Source organism: Chrysemys picta, chromosome 2, assembly GCF_011386835.1.
Source record: "Chrysemys picta bellii isolate R12L10 chromosome 2, ASM1138683v2, whole genome shotgun sequence".
Lineage (NCBI taxonomy): Eukaryota > Metazoa > Chordata > Testudines > Emydidae > Chrysemys > Chrysemys picta.
Genome location: NC_088792.1, coordinates 102,530,583 through 102,553,862, shown reverse-complemented (window position 1 = coordinate 102,553,862; position 23,280 = coordinate 102,530,583). Strand labels below are relative to the sequence as shown.

Sequence of the window (23,280 nt, the reverse complement as noted above, 5' to 3'; positions counted from 1 at the left end):
GGTTTTGTCAGCTGAATTCTTATGAGGGCTGTTCAGCTGGGATTCGGAATTTGATTTCCATGCTGGAGCGTCCTCTGTGAGGAGAAATTAAGATGGTGAAGGTGGTCGTGGACCCAGAGTGTTAGAATTTGCCCTCAGACTATGATTCCCAGTGAGGCTGTGCATTTCCTTTCTAAAGATTTCCTCTGCCCTTGGAGAGCTTTCATCTCTCTCTCCATGCTTAAAATCATCATCTTGGAGGGGAACAAGTATCCTTCTGTGTAATTTTCAGGCCTCCAAGGTTGTCTAGGATCCTGTTAAATTCTGTAAATTTGCCACTAAACCCTGGTTCTTGAAATAGCTGCAATGACCTTCTGACAGCTTTTTTGATGTCCTGCAGTAAGGAAGCCTGGATGAACCCATCGTCTAGATTGGGAATTACTGTACTGGGATTCCTTCACTCTTCAGTGCTGTAGCTAATATTGCCTCTCTTTTTATTTGTGTGTAGTGTTCTCTCTCTCTCTCTCTCTTTTTTTTTTTTTATTATTATTATTATTATTTAGGGAGGCCAGACAAAGCCAGGGCAATAAATCAATAGGGAAACAGGAATCGCTGATTCAACAATTATTGGAACATGAAGACAGATGTTTATGAAGTTGACTGACACTCAGTAACTACCGCAAATCCAATGATGCTAGGATGGCTTTTAATGTATCCATTTTGAAATTTTTGTAGATTATCCATTTTAAAATCAAGGACCAAGCTACCTCCTTCCAGTCTATGAGGTATAATGAAATGGAATTGAGAGTGCTCTTGATACAACTATAACTAGGACCATGGTTCCAAAGCACATAAGCATGTTTTCATTAGAGCAGTGGTTCTCAAACTAGGGCCGCCGCTTGTTCAGGGAAAGCCCCTGGAGGGCCAGGCTGGTTTGTTTACCTGCCACGTCTACAGGTTTGGCCAATCGCAGCTCCCACTAGCCGCGGTTCACCACTCCAGGCCAATGGGGGCTGCAGAAAGGGCGGCCACCACGTCCCTCGGTCCGCACCGCTTCCTGCAGCCCCCATTGGCCTGGACCGGCAAACCGCGGCCAGTGGGAGCCGCGATCGGCCGAACCTGCAGACGCGGCAGGTAAACAAACCGGCCCAGCCTGCCAGGGGCTTTCCCTGAACAAGCGGCGGCCCTAGTTTGAGAACCACTGCATTAGAGTACACAAAAAGCTCTGGGAAGGAAGACAGGATCACTTTGAAGAGTGGGGGAATTTACTGAAGTCAATATAACAGCCATTATCTGAGAAAAAACAAAATCTATTTATTCTGCATACAATAAGACTGACCCAAGGAACCAGGCTGGAAATTGTCAAAGAAACTTTATCGAACTTGTTCCTAATTGTCTGAGAGAGACTTGCCAATGAAACTATCCAAGAATTTCAGTTCTTGATTGGAACAATTTTGTAGGGTCTTCTTTTTTAGAAGATCTAGAAAAGATAGATTTAATAATCCACTTCTATGGGAACCAGTTTGGTAAGGAAGTGATTTGATGGTTGTTTTCCTTGCGTTTTTTCAGTGTTGTCTCCAGGGCTTATGTACACCATTTAGGTGCCACTGACACTTCCAAAACCACCTCTCAGTTGGCACCTAAATCCCCATGCCACCTAAATTTCTACTAGTTGGCATTTGCAAAGCAACAAAGCCCTGATGTTTCCCCACAGCTAATGAGCAACTTGGAGCCCTAGGTAAAATGAAGTTACTCAGGACCCCTTGTGATGAAAGATTTTGCCTCAGTTGTTCAAATTACCTTAAAAAGGAAGGTTTGCAGAAAAACCTCAGGAGGAGGTTTAAAATTGGAAAAAATATAACTTGCTTAATTGGACATAAAAGAGTAGTGGAAGTGTCAGGCCCCTTTGGGATGCTTAGACTAGTAATTAGTTTTAAGAATAAATCTTTAATTAACTAGAAATTAATTGTAGTATAAATTAGAAAATCCAGTAATGGAGGGTGATGTAGTGGAAGATTCCATTTCTAAGGCACATAGGGGTCCATTACCTATGATGTAATAATTTCACTTCCTGTGATGCAATGGTAAATTCCACTTCAGCAAAATCCCATAGAGCTACATTATAGCCCATAAGAATACATGGGGCTTCCAAACAGGAAGTAGCTAGGGGTCATCCACAGGTCAGCTGAAAACCCCCCCACAGGAATATATCGTAGCTCATAGGAATACATGGGACTTCCGGTGAGGAGAAGGAGGAGGTACTAGTCACATATTGGTACACGTGACTGGGGGTAGCCTGGCACAGAGCCAGCAAAAAATCTAGAAGTTGATTGGCTGAGCTTGGGTGACCAAGTCGTATATAAGGGTGACAGCCAGCAGGCTAAACCCTGCAGTGGGATCAGGAGGAAAGAAGAGGCTGCAAGACAGTTGAAAAGATGACAACGTTTAAGCAACAGTGGCAGAAGCCTCAGCGGAACCCTGCAAAGAGAGAGCTGCCTGAAAAGCAGCTATAGCAGCAGCAGCAACCGCAGAATTCCAAGGTTGCTCCAGACAATGGCTGCTTCCATTACCCAGCCAGCCGGGGGCCACTGCAGCAGCTACCCCAGGAGCTACCAAATGGGCTTCCCTCTCTTCTACCTGAGGAGCTGTTTTATCTCAGGAACAGGCAGCGGCTCAACACAGGAGCTAGCAGCTAGAGACCACCGGCGACAGCAGTCAACAGCTGGCAAAGAAATAGCCACCGGCAGTCATCGCACTCTAATTGTGACAGAGCAGAAGGACCAAAAACTGTCTCAGAGATTTTAAGAAAGCTTTTGTAAGTTTAATCCTTCTTTTATTTACTATCCAAGAATGTATTGGTTTCGTTTGCAAATAAAGCTGGCTGTCTGGGGTCTGAATGAGATCTTCCCCTACCCATCAAGTAACCACCCGGCCAGCAGATGTTTAGTTTAGTATTAAGTATTTGGTACTGAATGTCTAACTAATATATTATTATATGATTATTATAGTTACTGTGACGTTGCACTCCATATGTTTTATGGAAATATGCTAATGAGTGTGAATATAAATAACTGGAATATGCTTTATGCAAAAGGTCTCTTATAAGGTATCCTTACAAAACTTATGATCTACTGTGTTCGTCCTATTTGTATGAATGTATCATTCTTGTATCTGAAGCTAGAAATATGAAGTATTACTCTAAAGTCCTATTGTAACTATGCAAAGTGTGGGCCATTAATGGTGGCTTGGAATCTTGATGGCTCCCATTAACTAGGATAATTGGTTGTAAATTGCTCTGTTTACTTGTAAGCCTTCCTGTATAGGTGTGTGCCAGACATGGGTAATGAAGTCTCACAGGACATGTGAATATGTCACATGATATTGGAATCCATCGTAAACCTGGTGCTTTTCTATTTAGAAGGAAGGGTGGGAACCCAGAGAGAGACAAAGGATTCCCGCCTTGTGCCAAAGATATAAAAGGGGGTGGAACAAAACAAAGGGGGTGGCCAGTCATGAGAAAATCCCTAATTACCACCTGAGCTGGAATTAACAAGAACTGTACCAGGGAAAAGGATGGGCCCAGACTAAGAAGTCTAGTCTGTGAAAGAAGCTTATTGGAACATCTGAGGGTGAAATTTATCTGTATAGAGTTTCTTAAATGTATTAGGCTTAGACTTGCGTGTTTTGATTTATTTTGCTTGGTAACTTACTTTGTTCTGTCTGTTATTACTTGAAACCACTTAAATCCTACTTTTTATACTTAATAAAATCACTTTTGTTTATTAACAAACCCAGAGTAAGTGATTAATACCTGGGAGAGCAAACAGCTGTGCATCTCTCTCTATCAGTGTTATAGAGGGCGGACAATTTATGAGTTTACCCTGTATAAGCTTTATACAGAGTAAAACGGATTTATTCGGGGTTTGGATCCCATTGAGAGCTGGGTGTCTGGGTGCTGGAAACAGGAGTACTTGCTGAGCTGTTTTCATTTAAGTCTGCAGCTTTGGGGGCGTGGTTCAGACTCGGGGTCTGTGTTGCAGCAGGCTAGTGTGTTTGGCTCAACAAGACAGGGTTCTGGAGTCCCAAGCCATCAAAGAAAACAGGTTCAGAGGTAGTTTTAGCACATCAGGTGACAGTCCCAAGGGGGTCTCTGTGACTGAAACTGTCATAGTTATGTTATAGAGTATTAAGTGAATGATTGTATTGTTATTGTTATCGTATTGTAGTGCCATTCATTCTTTTAACTATAATCCTTATATCTATCTCTATTCTTCTACTGTAACCACTCACATCTAAATAAAATATCTTTGTTTTCAAAAATTTACTGCAGATTGTCTATTCTTGATCGGAGGGCTGTATCCATGTCCTTTCAAGGGAAAGCAATCTAGCTGTGGCTTTCCCTGGCAATTCCTTTAGGGTAGGCCACAACCTTGGTTACCGGTTTAGATAAAATAAGAATTGAGATTTTAAATCAAAGCCAGTGTTTTTAGGCAACATCACTGGTATAGGATAATCTAATCAAATCTTCCAGTAACAGCCTAGGGCATTCTCAAACTAGGCAGGGGAACACCTATTTCACCAGTGGGGCTCAGTCCCACAGGTGGGCTCTGAGCAGACCTAAGACCTAATACCTGTCAGACCTTGAAGCAGAAGGTCCAGATGCAGGCCACGAACCAGATAGCTGGGCAGCCTAGTGCCTACACAAGACAGCCAGAGGCACACAGAATGTGGAGCACGCATGATACAAGTATCGAGCAGAAGACCAAGAGACAGTTTTGGCTGCTAGGCACAGGCTACCTAAGTGGCTAACCCGGCTTAGATGCCTAACTCTAGGAGAGGCTTTGCAGCTAAGGATCCTGAGTGGAGGGAGGTGCCTATCTGTGGCCCATTAGTCAGGTGCACCTGGTCAGCTGCTAGGCATCTAAGCCCTTCTCCTCAGCTTCACTCTGGCTAAGTTAGGTGGCTCACAGCTCAGCTTGCTGACTTCTGAGGATCCCTTACTTAGGTGCGTAAATCTCCATTTGCATTGTATAGAGACACTAGGCACCTACCTCAAGACCGATGATCCCCCTAAGCAACAAGAAGTTAGGGATAGCAACAATGAGCAGATCAAGACCTAAGAACCTTTGAGGATCTGGACCTTTGTCTATTAAAAAGAAAGGCAAGTTTTGGTGGAGATCGCTTCAATCCTAAACCAAGCAATGATTTTAGAATGCAATATTCAGCCCTCTTCCGGTTTGCACTCACATTTCATCCTCCACACATGAGCCTCAATCATTTTGGGAGTCCATATGGATTTCAGCTGCAGGCAGGACAAAGGATTTGAGCGAACCAAATCACAACAAAGTGGTCACCAGATTCAGGGCACATTACTATCTGCCATTTCGATGCGTATATCAGCTAATAGGCTGCACAATTACTCTTTGAAGCTTGGCAGAATAAAGAGTGCAGATGATAGGCATCAATTAAAGCAAAAATCACAAAGAACGTCACTGACTTGTTTTAATGTCAAAAGAGGAGACAATATATTGTCAGCAGCAATATACTTGAGCCATTGGGGAAGCAGCATCTGAAATATCTTCACACTGCAAACCAAGCAAAAAAGACCTCTCCCTCCCATGCTGGAATAACAAATGCTCTCAAAGAGAATTCTGCTGAACTTTCCCTAAAACCTGCTTCTCAATGAAAAGGGGATTTTGCCTGGCCAATGAAGGTAAGGCCCAATAGTGCAGGCCTTTCGGTACTGTTTATGAGGCCAGCTTCCAGTGCTGGAACTGAACCCATGAGCCTGTAGACCCCGAGACATAGTTAATAGCTTTTTCACTGGAAAATTTGACAGGCCTTTGACGCATCTGAATTTATTCCATCACCTCTTTTGCTTTGCCCATTAAGGAGAGTTTCAAATCACTGTAAATACATTGAAGAGGGAGGAATTTCAAACCAGCTAAGAGCAACAAAGATAGGAATAAGAACATCTCTGTCCAAATGGCACTGGAAAGACAGCGAATAGTTTTTACTTTACTACAATAATTAGCATCTTAAGAACTCAAATATCTACATTAGTGCTTACCTCTAATGGACAGCCGGATCCAGGAAATAAGCACTGAACTCCAGCTACTTAATAATAGCTCACCTTTTTCATGTATTCTGTGACTGGGTTCTGTTGCAAGAATTCAGTACTTTCTCTTGTATAAAACCTCTCTGTGTCAGCAAGAAACTGAGATTCAAAAGACTCTTTATAGACAGTTAGTGTAGGTCCCTTTGCAAATGCATCATCTTCATTCAGTCCCAGTTCCACTAAAAAACAAAGTACACAATGATTAATGTATCCTCTGTTAAATGATCTACTGTACACTGAGTGTTTAGTTCTCTATGCAATTAATTATAAATCCCAGAAGTGCATCCTTAATTCTAAACCAATAATGTGCACCAAAAGACACCCCAATTAATCAGGAATCTATTTTGTATAAAAAATTTAATTCAAACAACTTCATTAAGGATAGATGAATGTGTGCTTACAGTTTTCATCTAAATAAAAACTCAAATTGATTTTCACAACTTGACCTTTGGAACAAAGGTATTCCTTTAGCCTCTTGCTCATCTTCCTTGAGACAGGTATATATTTCAACTAGTGAATAAAGTGGTCTTTATTTAATCAGTCATTTGAATTATAGCATTTAAGAGCCCTAGGCTATATCTACACTACAGTTGGGATCGACGCACTGAGATTGATCCACCAGCGGTCGATTTACGGGTCTAGTGAAGACCCGCCAAATTGACAGCAGATTGCTCTCCAGTCGACCCCTGTACTCTACCCCTGACGAGAAGAGTGAGGTAAGTTGACGGGAAAGTTTCTCCTGTCGACTCCCCGTGGTGTAGACCCTGCGGTAACTCAACCTAAGGTACATCAACTTCAGCCACATTATTCATGTAGCTGGAGTTGCGTAGCGTAGGTCGACTTATGGCGGTAGTGTAGACATAGCCCCAGTCATGGAACAGGATCCCATTGTAGTAGGTGCTATGCAAAAAGAGAAGAAAACAGTTCCTGAAAATTAATAGTTACTTCACACAAACCTGAACTTCAGCTGAGTTCAAAAGTCTGACAAATCCACTATATAAGGAAAATCAGAACTGTAAGTAAAAGGATGTCCTTAACCTATCCCAATGTATGAAAATACTGTGACATGCAGTTATCAGGAATTTAAACAGAACAGGATCATCATATTCTCTTATGCCACTTCACATTTTCTAAGTGAATTAATTGTGAGAACCCCATAAAGAGTGCAGCCTTGAAAAAATGTGTTTTCCTAGAGAAGCTGGCAAAGGCAGCAATATAAAAATTAGCCAGGACTGTATGCCTTGGTCAGCTTCAAGCTGCTGATTGTACTGCAGGAACATTTCCCTCCTCTGAGGAGTCTGAAAGAAAATGGGAATTACCTGATCATAAAGAGTTGGGGGGAAAACACAAACCAAAGGCTGTGGGAGAAAAATGTGTGAACTGGGAGATTTGGGGGGGAAGGGGAGAAAAGAAGAAATATATGAAAAGATGACAAGGAACTACAAAAGATGCACATAAGCAAAAGGGTAAGAAGAAATAAACTTTGGGGTGGGAGGGTGGGGCCGGGGACAAGAGAGAAATAAATAGATGCTTCTATGTTAACTAAAGCCAAAGGAAAAGGAAAAACCCCACCACTTCATAGTAAGTAAAGTTTTCCTTTTCCCCTTCCATTTTGAAAATATGCATTTGAGAAGGCAACAGTGAGAGAAGACAAAAGTAAGAAACCAAATCTATATTTGAATGATCTCCTAATTTTAATATTAAGCACAATGACAAATTTTCCAGCAATGTGTAGGGAAATGAGCCACTCAACTCCCACTAACGCTAAATACACCCTTTCTTAAATTCTTAAGACAGCAATGATGTTCTATGTTCTTGGTTATTCTACAAAGAAATCCCACTATATATTTTTCTGTAAAGAAGGCAACTGGGAACATTATAGTTCTTCCAAATGTTTACCCAATAATAAATCATAAAAGAGAATTGCTAACTTTTTCTATAGGTTGTTCATAATGTCAGAGTAAAAGATTAATGCCCTGATCCGACAAGCTGCTTCACCTGGGCAGAGACATTGACTTATTCAATAGCCTCTGCATGGGCAGCAGAAAGCAGCTCATGGAATCAGGGCCTAAATAATTTAAGATAAAAAGCCAACATCAGACTCTTATAGTTTGTAGACATTGAAATGTATAGGCTTTTGAGTTTAGTCACTGAACAGATAATTAGAAAAAGATGATGTACTTAGCCCATTATTTCTGACAAATTATGTGTAAATTATATTAGAATATGTATGTATGCGCATTATATACACATACATGGTTCAGAATATATTAGTAGTTGCAATTTATTTTATAAAAATAATGAAGTCATAATAATACAGAAGAACTCACTCCAGTGTACTACTATTAAATTTGCTGAAACACCGAAAGAGACTACTCTTTTTTTGCAATTTAGCACGAGTGAGGATGAGCAATGTTTGACAATTATGAAATACATTTAATAACTATACACTGCAAGGAGGATTGTGAAATTTGCATTATATAATGATATACAAAGCACCAGATGCTTCATGGAAAAATTTCTGAAAAATCTTTGGAAATATTGAGGGGGGGAAAAAATCCCCAAACATCTAGGATTAGTACTAAAACCAGCCTAGACAACCCAGTTTTATCTTCAAAACCAAGTTCCAGGGCAGAAAACCCAGGAAGAACTGAAACAAGGCAGGCAAAAGATCCAGGGACTTTTAACAGAATTAGTATTTCTAGTATTTCTTACCAAAGCACAATTTAGACCTTCATAAAAGATCTATGGTTATAGCATTTATAACCAGAATATTTAAAGCACTGACAGAGAAAACTAAAACAGACAAGAAGTGCAATTAATTTTCTCATAATAGTGAATCTAGTGAGACAGGTGTACAATTTGTTTGCATTGTGTGTTAAGGAAAACAGTACTTTAAAATTAGTTAAGCTCTATTCTTTAAAAGTGTTAAGGAACCACTATTTGGAGTATATACTAAAAGAAGGGGTTTGAAAAGAATAAGCTCTTTGTGGAATTTTTTGCATATTCTTGACAGCCATTACAGTAATTTAATATGGGTTTAACAAAGAGAAATTTTTAATGCTTAACATGTAAATGAAGTTTAATACTTTAAAACAGTAGTTCTCAACCAGGGGTATGCGTATCTCTGGGGGTATGCAGAGGTCTTCCAGGGAGTACATCAATTCATCTAGATATTTGCCTAGTTTTACAACAGGCTATATAAAAAGCACTAGCAAAGTCAGTACAAACTAAAATTTCATACAGACAATGACTTGTTTATACTGCTATAGATACTATACACTGAAATGCAAGTACAATATTTATATTCCAATGGATTTATTTTATAATTATGTAGTAAAAATTAGAAAGTAAGCATTTTGCCAGTAACAATGTGCGGTGACACTTTTGTATTTTTAGGTCTGACTTTGCAAGCAAGTAGTTTTTAGGCGAAATGAAACCTGGGGGTATGCAAAACAAATCAGACTCCTGAAAGGAGTACAGTAGTCTGGAAAGGTCGAGAGCCACCGCTTTAAAAACCATGTAAGGTATTTTTATTGTGCATCTGAAATATAAGGCAGTTGCATGGGGAACACTGAAATTTAGCTTTGTAAGCAAAAAATATTATAAATAATTAATGATTATGGAAACTGTATGACATTATGGTTTCCATAGTGTGTATCACAGAAACTAGCTCAAATGCCTACTTTCACATTATTCATGTCAAAAAGGAATTTTCTTTTAAAAACTTACAGATTGTTTGGATAAATAAATTAGGCACACACACAAATTAACATTCACTCACTCCCCTGTAGGACACAATATCAGAATTTAATGCAAATGAAAAAAAAAAATCCATGTTCATGTTGCAGCTCATATTTTTGTTCCAAAACAATGTTTTTGTTCTAACTACAGCACAGTCTTCTTAAATAATTTCTTGGTAACAATGAAATGGAGATTATTACTTTTAACTGGCGGTTCTTTGAGGTGTGTGGTCCATATCAGTATTCCACACATGCGATACCATGTGTACGACATGCCTGAGTGCAGAATTTTTTGCAAGCAGTGCCTGTTGTCCCGCACACGAGCCGTAGCTCTTCTCATGCTCCAAACAGAATGCAGAAAAGGTTGTGTGGGCCGACATCACTCCAGTTTCCAATTCTTACTGTAGTTCAAACATTCTGCAGCACAGAGGACGGAGGGTGGGTAGTAGAGCACACATCTTGAAGAACCTCCAGTTACAGTAAGTAACCTCCATTTCTTCTGTCAAGAAATGGTCCCTGTGTGTATTCCACACGTGGGAGATTAACAAGCAGTGGTGAGATGGGGTGGGTAAAAGAACACAGAAGTGTAGTTGACTGTAGTACTGCTGCCCTCACAGCTGTATCCACAGTTATTGACTGGACCAGAACATAATGTCTCGTGAAGGTATACGAAGACCTCCAAAAAGCTGCCCTACATATCTCTAGGAAGGCTATATCTCTCAGCAATGCAGCTGAAGTAGCTTCACCGCCCCTCTGGAGAGGGAATATAAGCTAGTTGGTAAGAAAGGGTAATACAACCTAAGATTCATTTTGAAAGTCTCTGCCTTAATATAGTTTGACCCCTTGATCTCTCTGCTATGGAAACAAAGAGTTAAGGTATCTTTCTAACATCCTTCATTCTTTGCAAATAAAAAGCTGAAGTCCTTCAGAGATATCTACGGAATACCATCTCTCTTCATCTGAAGCAAGTGGATTACCTGATTCGCATGAAACTTGGAAACTACTTTAGGAAAGAATCTAGGGTGAGGTCGTAACAAGACCTTTTCTCTATAGAAAGAATTATAATGGTTGGTGCACCTGGAGCGTTCCGCGCTCACTGACTCTTCTGGCTGACGTCATAGGTATTAGGAAGGCCACCTTCATGGAGTGAAGCCATGGAAGATGGAGATGGGCCACAGAGCTGTGAATGGAGATGGGCCACAGAGCGTGTGTCTAGAGGCTCAAAGCGGGGGTTAGTGAGTGACAATAAAACAAAATTGAGGTCCCACCGATGTGTAAACTTCACTAATGGTTGAAAGGATTTAAGAATCCCCTTCAGAAATCTAGTTGTGACAGGATGAGTGAATATTGTACTGTTGTCCACTGGAGGATGGAAAGTGATGACCACTGCTAAATACACTCGCAGAGAATTGAGCACAAGACCTGAAGACTTAAGTATAAGCAGATACTCTAAGGCAGAAGAGATCCAGCAGATTCTGGAGACGAGATTCTTTATGAGCCCAAGAAAAGAAATTCTTCCATTTTCCTGAGTAACAGCTTTTCTGCTTTGGTTAAGGATGGATTGCAACCCTTTAGAACAGTGCTTCTCAAAGCTGGTCCCCCGCTTGTTCAGGGAAAGTCTCTGGCGGTCCGGGACGGTTTGTTTGCCTGCCGCATCCACAGGTTCGGCCGACTGCGGCTCCCACTGGCCGTGGTTCGCCTCTCCAGGCCAATGGTGGCTGTGGGAAGCGGCGCGGGCCGAGGGATGTGCTGGCCGCCCTTCCCGCAGCCCCCACTGTCCTGGAGGTTTGTGGGTTGGAGGTACCAGAAACTATCAAATAGCAACCATGAACAATCTCTAATACCACTGTCTGTAATTAGGGGATAACTACAATTTTTTTGGCAAATTGAGTAAGGCAATCTCTGAATATCAGTGGAGGGGAATGAAGTGACATCAATAACGGGACGCAGGTCTTGACCGCCCCATCAAGAAAAACTCTTTGCTTGGAAAGCTGGATCCCTTATCTCCAACGGGACTGATGTTACCAATGGTTACGCCCTAAGGCTGGCAGGTGGGATGGAAGAACAACTTTGCCTTGTTTGGATAATGTCTTCCTCTGGTGTAACAGAATCCCGGATTAGAGATGGTCCTCAATAGGAGGGGTGAATGCAGATAGGAAAAAGCAAACAAGTCCTCCAGGGAGACCCAGGTCTCTGATAACCCTTCGATACAAGGATTCTCCATTGACAGAGCTGTCTGAACCGGAGCTCCTTTGGGGCCATGCCGCTACCGATACTGCATCAGCTCTAGAAATGGATGGCATCACCAGGAGCTGTTTATCCTGAGCCTTCACAATCAGAGCCAATGTTAGAACCGTTGGATCTGTACCGCCTTCTCTTGCAGAGAAGATTTATTTGGGACTAAAGCCGGAGCGCCTGTGCTTGGCAGCTCTCCCATCTTTGATGGGGTGGTTTTAGACAAAGATGGCTTGTCCTTAAGTCTATGAGAGTGCCCTTGGTTCTCATGTGAAGCCTTCTGCCTAGGCTTAACAGTCTTAGCCTCCGTTCCCAAACTCGTGCTCAGAGGGGCACTGCCCACCTGGTGAGACTGATGTATGGGGGCAGAGGATGGTCCCCAGTCTGGATCTGATTTGGGCTTCACTGACTTCTATGTGAGATGTTTTCTGAGTCTCAGTTCCCGATCTTCACAAGTTCTGCGGCAAAAAGAGCAGCAGATGCTGCACTTGGCAAAAACATGAGCCTCACCCACGCAGTACAGGCAGCACTGATTATCACTTCTCTGAAGAGGAGCAAGGGCAAGAAACACAATTTCTGAACTCTGGGACTCTGGGCATAATCCCAGACTTCTCAGGAGGAAAAATATCCTTGTGTGTGGAAGAAAATGGGGGAAAAACCCACTATCTAACTCTGCTATGTAGACTATGCCTTGAAGACTACTCAAACTAAGTATATACAATATCTTACAGTAATGACAGTAAAAAAGGAGCTGAGGATTAGGAAGATTCCGACTCGGACCATGCAATGGTAAGAAGGAACTGGAGAGGTGTCATCATGCACCACCTTTTATGCCCTCGGTTCGGACCACAACAAGAGCTACAGCACATGGGCAGGCGAAGAGATACTGCTTGCAAAAAAATTCCAGACTGAAACACATGTTTCGCATGCATATCCCAAGAGTGGAATACATAGGGAGCATCACTTGAAGAAGAACATCTACTACAAGCTTAGAGTTCTGATTATTCCTAGCTACGAACTTTTGCATCTCAAAACAGAAAAGGTTGCGTTATTTTGTTTCAGAGGCATATATTTGTCTGTCACTTCCCCTCATTCTCAGATAGAATAAAAGTTAAAAATTTTACATGGCAAATTACACTACTAAAAGTTTCTTCCACTGCAAAAATCTTTCTTAATCAGCTATGGTAAAAATGTTGCTTCAGGGCTCTGGTGGGAGATTTTCCAAGTGGCTACAAGTAAATCTTAAGGAAAATTCATTTACCATAGGATTGTACGACTCCACTGATCAGCCTGGTGTTGATGGTTTCACCATTTCTTTCCTTTTCTATCAGTTTCAACACAGCATTTGTTACCTTTGAAATACGGATTAAAAATGAGTCAACATACATTAAAACCAACTACTTGGTCAATAAATACAGTAATTAATCAGGCATGCACTTCCACACTCAAGACAATCCAAACTCCTGAAAAAGAAATAAGGTAATGTGCTAATCTTAACACCAAACAGAACTCCCACAATCATTGAAAGTTGTGCACATCAGTAACTTATTCAATATTCTAGCTAACGAACTGCAAAGAAATATAAAAGCATCTGTTTATGCCTTTACTGCTTCTCCATAATATATAAGCAACCTCTAAACTTTGGTTTAATAAATTCTGCTTGTTTACATTTGAAATATACAGTAGAACCTTGCCAATCCATGCTTTGCTAAACCATATGTCTATAACGTGCACACAAAATATACAGCCTCTCCCCATCCCTCATATGTAACAGATGATTCAGTTGATGTCCCATATTACTAAAAATTCATTAAAGGAGAAGCAGAGGCTTTTTTCTTCCCTTTTGCAGTTCACCTTGGAATAGTTACTTGTGACATTTTCATACCAACCTTGCGAAATAATGCACTATTCATAAAATATGTACCTGCTTATTTAACGGCCTGAACAAACAGTCCCTCCAGGTCACCAAGGCAAGCTAAGATTGGGGAAGGGAGAAGAAGAGACGAAGGGGTTATAGATACAGGATAATCCTTTCTGAAAAACTGAAATATTGTATTATGCTAAATAATTATAACTTATTTTTAAGAAGCTTTTTGTCATGGAGGGCAAGTCTCAGTTAGCTAAGCTATCTCAGGAAAAACGTACATGTTTTATAACTATCCCCACACTCCAAATGATCAAATATTTTTGAACTCCTGCTTTCCTCATCCCCCAGAGAGAAATAGGATTGTCCGGTACTTACCTTGACAAATACTCCACTCTTAATAAAAAAATTTAAAAATGGGTTTTCCTGTGACAGGCTGATGTAGGGACTTCGAATTTGAATGGTCAGAGAAGGACCAGCTAGAAGATGAATACTCAGTAAAGACACCCTCCCAAACTGTTTTTATCGTCCAGCCCAATGCAGAGTTATTTTCATAGTACAATAGAATATATACTAAGCAGAAACTAAAATTAAAAGATTCCTTTACAATATAACAATCTACACTCACAAATGTGTACCACAGAGTTCAAATGAGAGGGAGAATATCATCACTGTTAGACATGACAGTTTAGACTGGTTTTCAGAAGTAATACAGAGGAAAGGTAGGGGGCCTAGAACATATTTATTGAGAGATTGTGAAATGAAAGAGGATTTGTAGCCTGTGTCATAACAGCATCCCAATGAAAGACAGCATAGGGCTCATTAGTATCTGGTAATGAGTTTCAACTGGCCTGATCAGTTTATTGTACCACAACTCACTAATGACATAACTTATATCTAGATGGTGTCATGTAAGATATCAATAGAAAACGAATCATATGGTGATATGTACGGAGGACAAATTCAAAATTACAAACATACTGGAGCTTATGTTATCAAAGAGTGAGGCAGGGCTGAAGTTACTCCAGCCTCGACAAAGGAATGCCATTCTGCTACCTTGAAGGTTTTTCCAAGGTACATTAGCTACATTAAGAGAAAATGTGAATGTAATTTACACAGAAGGTAAACAGGACCATCAAGCCAACAAGGGGAGGATATATCCACTCAGCATCACAGCAGGGGTAGGAAATTGCAGGAACAGATCAATTTGCATTTTAGCAAACACCAATGTGGGAAGAAACGAACATGAAAGCTTCCTTTATCACGAGATTCCACGTCCCCTTCTTCACAGCTTGAATTAACTGACTTTGGGGAAGGGGGGGGGGCAAGCCTTTAGAAGAATCCATTTCAAAGATGCACTAGACTATAAAAAAAAGAGGGGCAAAGAACCCCAAGTTATGTTTCACTTAAGACAACAAAAGAACCAATCACTCTGGCGGAAATCCTGACCAAGGGGGTGGTCAGTCATCTTACAGGAAGGTAGATTGGTAAGAAAACTACCATGAACAAAGGCTGTAGCTTGATTTTGTTAAATCTTAGCCCATAGAAAGTGTTTTTCACTGTTATTTTCTTGTAATCATTTCTAACTCTATTCTTTTTTATTTGACTCACTTAAAATCCTGTCTCCTTTTGTTAATAAACTTGTTTTACTTTTAATCTAAATCAACCCACTGCTGTGTTTCATTTAAAGTGAATGTTAACTCTAGTTAATGTGGCAAGCTGCTGGGTATTGTATCTTTAAAGGAACAAAAGAATGGTCTAGGAGAGGGCTGGATATCGCAGAGCACACGATTTTGGGAAATTTGGGACTGGAGGGTTTTATGGTCATCTTGCCAGGTGTAACCGAGGCTGGTGGAGACCAGAACATGGCAGTGGTATAACAAGAAGGCTGCTGGAATCAGAGTTGCTGAGTCAGAGCTGCTTAACACAGAGACACACAACGCATGCTTGTATGTTGGCAGGAAGCATCCAGACAACGGAGCTACAGCAGCACAGCATTTTGAGGCATTCAGGGTTAGGGCAGGAAGTGACAACCCTTCAATCGTCTGGATTGCTCCCCAGAATATGCATTGCCAGAAGTCAGAAGAGAACACAATCAGGAAAGAGGTTTAGATGGAATACAGCCCATTAGACAGGGAAACAAAAGGAGAGCTGATCAGGAGGCTGGCACAAATAGTTTTCAAAGTGAAAAAAACCTTCAATTTTTGTGGAAGATGAAAACTGAGTGAAAGGAAAGAAGAGGAAAACAGGATTAAAATAGCATTAAATGATTTAATTTTTGCAGCAGCATATTAAATTGTATGAAAGAGGTATGTCCAGAAAAAACAAAATTACCAACAATATCCATGACTGTCCCCACTAGAACACAGAACAACATTTTGGAGGCAGGAAGAGCAAGGAAGAATTTTGGAGGTTATATAAAATAATACGATTTAGCTTGTCTAGACATGGAGAAGGAAAAAGGTATCATATAACTTGCAAATCTGTCAAATACTGGTGAGCCTCATACAAATAGTCAGTTTTAAAGAGTGATTTCTGTGAAGAGAAAGCAGATGCCTGGTGCAGTAGGCTAGGAACACAGTAGGGATAAATTTATATTTCCATCAGAATGTTTTAATTAAAAGTTAAAACCAATAAAAGAGAATGCTCTTTAAAATGCTTACTGAGTAGATTTCGTATATTCCTTTACGACCTTCATCACACTCACGACGAACCCAATGTCGATTGAGGTAGGCACAAATCCCATTCAGCACTTTGCTTGAAAACCTATAATCTTCCCATTGTTGAGTGTAAAATTTCAGCACACTCTCATCCATCAAGTCTTCACCATCCTGAAACAGGGAAAATCCACCAACACTGTAGACTGCTTATTTTTTAATATACAATATAATGCTATGTAGAGACAAAAGTAATCATCTACTGTAAACCAAAATCAATGACATATGCGGCTGCTTCCAGTAAGATCTCTATTATAGCAACAGGTATGGCTGCACGTAGGAAACAAAGTATTACTAAATTCATTCTTACCTTGATAGTGGCCTGGAAAAATGTTAAGAGTTATGGGTTAGATATCTAGTAAAAACGCTTGAGCCCCATCTATTCTACAGCCTCCACCATTACTACCACCTGGGGACCTGCAACAGTGGTAAAGGTCATGTGCTAAATTTCTAAGGCCTGGTCTACACTGGGGGGAGTGGGGAAGAATCAATCTAAGTTACGCAACTTCAACTACGTTGACGTACTTAGATCTACTTACTGCGGTGTCTTCACTACGGTGAATTGACTGCTGCCACTCCCCCGTCGACTCTGCCTGTGCCTCTCACCGAGCTGGAGTACAGGAGTAGACGGGAGAGCGCTCGGGGATCGATTTATCACGTCTAGTCTAGATGCGATAAATCGATCCTCGCTGGATCAATCACTGCCCACCAATTCGGCTGGTAGTGAAGACATACCCTTAGTATAGCTGCTGCCCAAGAGTCAAGAGTGAATATTGTCACTCTCTCCTTGGCACCTCTACACATAGCAGCAGTTAAAGTTGCTACCTTGGCAGAGATAAGGCATCACACCTGGCTCTTACTATAGCATTGAAGTCTGAGATGTAAGAAAAATGTTACAGGATACAGGAGAAGCTGAAATATCTTTCCCGACTAGCCAACAAGCTGCCCTTTTTCTTTTTGCAGTAGGGTTAATATTGAGGTTAGCTATTAGCTAAACGAAATTCAGCTACCCGCACAGCAAATTAAAAAGTTACATAGGATAGGTTGTGAGCATCACCAAACAGTGTGAGAAGTTGTGTGTTTATTTCACAGTGACTTACTTGTGTACAAAGTAAAAAGTCAAAGGTTAATGAAACAATTAAGATATTAAATGTCATGTTTTTCTACAAATTTGATCATTCGACAATTTTACTTGCAATGGCTTCAGATATTTTTAGTTTTACTGTACTATTCTTACTCCAAGTCACATGAGTTTAATGTAATTATTCACTGAGTTGACAGGATGCCGCCTTACCTTAAGGAGATTTGTCAAGTAGTTCTTCAGAAATTCTTTAAGTCGTTTGTACAGTTCTAAGCCAACAAACTGAGCTCCTCCAGGTGTCTGGCCTTTTTTAGATTTGGAAGGAGGTACTCCCGCTCCTCGTGCTTGATTAGACTGGTGTACACTAGTACAGTAGTTATAAACATGACTGATAGAAAGGTTAAGGAATATCTATGTGTGCATTACAAATATTCTATGCAAATTCTAGGAGTTCCATTTGAACATCTCTAAGAGTTTATAAACAATGATTTAGCCCGCCTGCGAGGATTACCTGTGGTGTCAGTAAGTAGTATTCCCATGTTACACACGGGAAAAGTGAAGGAAAGAGATTAAGTTATTTGTCCAAAGCATCTCAGTCTGTAGTGGAACTGAAAACAGAACGCATTTCTGACTGAATTAATGTAGTAACAATTCTCAAAAGGTCAAAAGTTATCCAGGCAATTGTTTTCTTGTTAATTTAGTTTCTGTTCCCAGCAAAATAATCAAAGAAAACAATATTAAGAGAAGAAATATCATGAAATACATTTAGAGGGTGATATCAGGAAAAGAGACCACAAGCTTATGTAAAGAAATCTTTCAAGTCTAATCTTACTGCCTTCAATTTTTGCTAGAATTACAAAATGAATGAATAAATGCGGAAACACAGTGGATACATGTTTATTTTAGTAAAGCATTTATAATAGTCTCAAAGTCTTAACAGAAAAATTCACACTGGTTTGGGTAGGAATATGGTCACGTTGAATTAAAACCATCTAAAAGACTGACAAAAGGTAATAATCAAATTTATCTAAATGCACAGAGGGATCTAGGAGAATACTGCAGGGATTGATGTTAGGACCAATCTTAGTTAACATCTTTATTAATAAACTGGAAGATGAAGTAAACCACACTAATTTGCTGATAAAGGTGAAAATGATGCACAAGGCCTCTGCGCCAGTTAAACTTTAAATGGATGCACAGGCATTGTGCTGGCCTGCTGCACAGAGGTGAATTTCACTTGTTCCTGAACTGGAAGGAATTTAAGCACTAGTCTTAACAGACAAAGAAAGGGACCAGAAACATGGGCTGAAAATAAAATTAGATTAATTTTTGAAGAATGCAAGCTAATCAGGACCAGCTCCAGCGTTTTTGCTGCCCCAAGTGGTGGGGGGGAGGGGAAGCCACGATCGGCACTTCTACCGCCGCCGCTTGATTCTTCGGCGGCAGGTCCTTCCCTCCGAGAAGGACTGAGGGACCCGCCGCCAAATTGCCGAAGAGCTGGACGTGCCACCCCTTTCCGTTGGCCGCCCCAAGCACCTGCTTGCTGCGCTGGTGCCTGGAGCCGGCCTTGACGCTAATACAAGCTGAGGAAAAACAAACAAGTGAGCATGCGCACACACAAGGGGAGGGAGAAATATGGGAAGCAGTTATGCAGAAAGAGACCCAGTATCACTAATGGACAGCAAAGTACATATTTGTTTGCAATGTGATGTGATTAAATAAAAGGCCAAAGCAATTTTGTCTGCAAACAGTCATCAAGTCATGGAGCAGTGTGGTAATAATTCCTCTATAGCTTTAGTTTGACCACACATAGAAAACTGCATTTAGTTCTGAATGCCACATTCCCAGGAGAAATTCTAATTTTTAAGTCTTCCCAAGGAATCAGTGGAAGCCCCATTGCTCAGGACACACCAAACTAGGGGAGACAAAACTAGGAAGTGTCCTTTACAAAACTGCTTTCCTGTGACTGGGAAATGGATTAGATGATCTAATAGTCTTTATTTTTAATTTGTAAGACTACCACTTCGGATCTATGCTTTGCCCACTAGGCCAGGATTCATCGATAAAAAACAGGCACACCTCAGAAAACTATTTTGCTTGTGTTTTGATTTTTAACCCTCCCTCTAGAAAGGCTAGCACAATAAAAGGAAATCGGTGAGCAAAATTAAATATCAATAGAATTAGATAACCCAGCATACACTGTGCCCCAGAGTCACTATGGACAGATTTGTAACATCAAACTTTAATCACAATCAGATCCTCTGAAAGATAGCAAATAATCCCCATCCACATTTTTTTTTAAATGTACGGCTGTCTTTAATATTAAGTCACGCAGATTCTTAAAACTAGTTCTCAGTTTAATCAAGAAAGTATTTGACACTTCAGCAAACACAAAGGCTCAAGGTCTTTATGATCACCCTTTCGGTTTCCCTCCAGTTTATTTTCTCATTTTCTTCTGCATCCCCACTTGCATGTTAGTCATCTACTTATACCCCAAGAATACAATCCCCTTCGCTTAAATTTTACCCTTTTTGGAAATGTATGCCATGTGTTTATTCCCATGTGTTACCCCGACCTCAGTGCCAAATAGGATTTCCTATAAAAATCCTAAAAAATCATTAAAAAAACATAAAAAATTGAATTAGTGCTAAAGTGATGGCAGCTTCATTCCCTGTACTAGTCATTGATTTCCTGGACACTATCAGTTCATAAAAAGAAGAACAGGAGGACTTGTGGCACCTTAGAGACTAACAAATTTATTAGAGCATAAGCTTTCGTGGACTATAGCCCACTTCTTCCACGAAAGCTTATGCTCTAATAAATTTGTTAGTCTCTAAGGTGCCACAAGTCCTCCTGTTCTTCTTTTTGCGGATACAGACTAACACGGCTGCTACTCTGAAACTTATCAGTTCATAAAGGTCTAAGATCAGAACTATTGTCTTTTTCTAGAAAAGTTTAAGCTGCCCTTCAACCTAGTTTATCCAAAAGTTCTGGGATCTGTCATTACTCTTACTGATCTGTAACTCAATTCAAGGATCTCTATTTAAGATGTGATGAATAGTACTATCTGCACTATTACAATATCATTGTCTTCCAATTACACACCTCTATACGGTATTCAATGCTCATTCTTTAGTAACGTTACACCGTCAGCTGAATGCTATATAGTCATCTTTCCCAGTAAGCCTGGTATAGAATCCTCTCCCAGTTATGCTTTAGTCATACAAGTTATTGGGCTCATTACAGGGATAAATGGGTAAACTTTAATGGTCTGTGATTTACAGGAGGTCAGACTGGATGATCTAGTGGTGCCTTCTGGGCTTAAACTCTAGAATCCACTTAGACGATAGGCTTAAACTTGGCTTCTATAGAAACAGTCAATGCAGATCAATACAGTTAATCTCTTTTCTTCTCTGAGAAATCACATTTTTACTTAAATTCTCATTATTTACTGTTACCCATCACTCATTATTATGCTGCAATTAGCTGTAAATAAGTTTCATTTTCCATAATAAAGTACTTTGAGTTCATGGGACACAAATAAAATGTATTTTATTAGTTTATGGCATTCAGGAGAACAGAGACAGTTCACAGTTAGCTTTTCCTTTTCAGCTTTGTATAGAGAATGGTATCACTTCAATTTACAGTAGTCCAATGGAATTGTAACTTTTAATGGTAGATTGTGTTCACACTAGCCATCCTGTTTTGGCTAAACCATGTCCATTTAGCATTTCCTCCAGCAACTGCAACAACAGGCATACTGTCCCCATAGCTGGAGTCGGAGAGATGCAATGTAGTTGGGGGAAGTGCTGTCCTACATTTAAAATGTGTGCATCATCAATGGTCTATTTCCCTACCTAATTTTCTTTTAGAGATCCCAATCTCTATCTGGCTATGATTCCTTTTGTCAACAAACGGAGAGAGCACATACATCTTTTTCCACTTCTGGATATAAAAATATCCCTTTCTTATGGCCTCTCCCCCCAAAAAAACATTTTATTTTTCTACGATGCTGAACTTCCTTCACTATTTGTACTTGGGTTAGGACTAAAAAAAAAAAAAGACAGGGTTATGCTCTGATTCTCCAAGGTAGGGCATGCTGTTCTCCAATTAGCATAGCCAAACCTATGGCAAGCAAAAACAGGACTCTGAGGATAAATATAATGATGATGTCCCTCCTGATAGCTTGAACAGTGATTTGGTAAGGGCATTCCGATCCAAATTTATTTTAATGAAAAAATGGGTGGTTTGAGTACAGGCCTGTGTGTCCAATTTAGCAAACATCTCAATATGACTGGAAATGTTCCCAAAAGTTGTATGGTCTACATCAGTGGTAACCAACCCATCAATCCTGGAGCCTCGGCCAGTTGATCACGATCTCCGGGCTGCTAAAAGTCTGTTGGCGCAGGGGCTCAGGCAGGTTCCCTGCCTGCCGAGGCCCCACACCGCTCCCAGAAGCGGCTGGCTGCTGGCACATCTCTGTGGCCCCTGGGGGAAAGAGGGGATGAGGTGCCTCCGCACGCTGCCCCCGCGCCCAGCACCGTCCCCACAGCTCCCATTGGCCGGTTCCCGGCCAATGGAAGCTGTTGGGGCAGATGCAGGCAGTACATGGAGATCTGCTGATCCTCTTTCCTCCCCAGGGGCCAGAGAGACATGCCAGCAGCCAGCCGCTTCCGGGAGCAGCATGGGGCCATGGCAGGCAAGCAGCCTGCCAGAGCTCCTCTGCACCGCCGACTGGGAGCCGCCTATGGTAAGTGCCTCCCGGCCAGAGCCTGCACTTCGCACCCACTCCTGCACCCCACCCCACCCCAGGCTCCCTCACAGACCCCGCACCCCTTCCCACACCCCAATCCCCTGCCACAGCCCCCTCCTGCACCCAAACTCCTCCCCCCCAGAGCCCACACCCCTCACCCTCTCCTGTATACTAACACTCTGCACCAGCCTGGGGCCCTTTCCTGCACCCAAACTCCCTCCCAGAGCTTGCACCCCACACTCCTGTACCCCAACCCCCTGCCCCAGGCTCAGCCCGTAGCCCCCTCCCATACTCCGAACCCCAGCCCAGAGCCTGCACCCCTCCGAACCTGCCCCAGCCAAGCTCCTGCCCCAGCCCGGTGAAAGTGAGTGAAAGTGGGGGAGAACGAGGGACAGAGGGAGTGGAGTGAGCGGGGTGGGGCCTCAGGAAAGGAGCGAGATAGATCCTGGGTTGATCTTAAGTTCAAAAAGTGATCTTGTGCGTAAAAAGGTTGGAGACTGCTGGTCTACATAGTACTAAAAGGCTGCAACTGCAGCAAAGTTAACTTTCAATGAACTGGCACTCATTCCTATGCCCCAACCATTCAGCAAAAATTCCACAATATTCAGAATGTACTACAGCATAGCATCAAACCTCTATTTTCACATTATATAGTGAATACCTTCCAAATTCTTACATACTAAATGCAAATACATGAATTCTTTGAATTAATCAAGGTTGAAAGGACCTTGTCAAAAAAAAGCCTCTCTCTACTAAACTTGCCCTATCAACAGCCACGCTGTAAGTCTGA

The 23,280-nt window shown here is 41.2% G+C and overlaps 1 protein-coding gene across 4 annotated transcripts in view; it reads right to left on the bottom strand.

The window, feature by feature from the left end:
• The window catches only part of CUL1 (cullin 1), an 84,454-nt gene that overhangs the window by 23,858 nt on the left and 37,316 nt on the right, over positions 1–23,280 (bottom strand). For all 4 annotated transcript variants that reach the window (XM_005300399.5, XM_042842735.2, XM_065583880.1 and 1 more), the window contains exons 3-7: positions 17,951–18,125; positions 16,603–16,770; positions 14,000–14,050; positions 13,337–13,427; positions 6,113–6,276 (exon numbers count right to left, since the gene is read on the bottom strand). In XM_005300399.5, the coding sequence (XP_005300456.1) occupies positions 6,113–6,276; positions 13,337–13,427; positions 14,000–14,050; positions 16,603–16,770; positions 17,951–18,125 (649 nt within the window). The remainder of the gene's footprint in view (positions 1–6,112; positions 6,277–13,336; positions 13,428–13,999; positions 14,051–16,602; positions 16,771–17,950; positions 18,126–23,280) is intronic.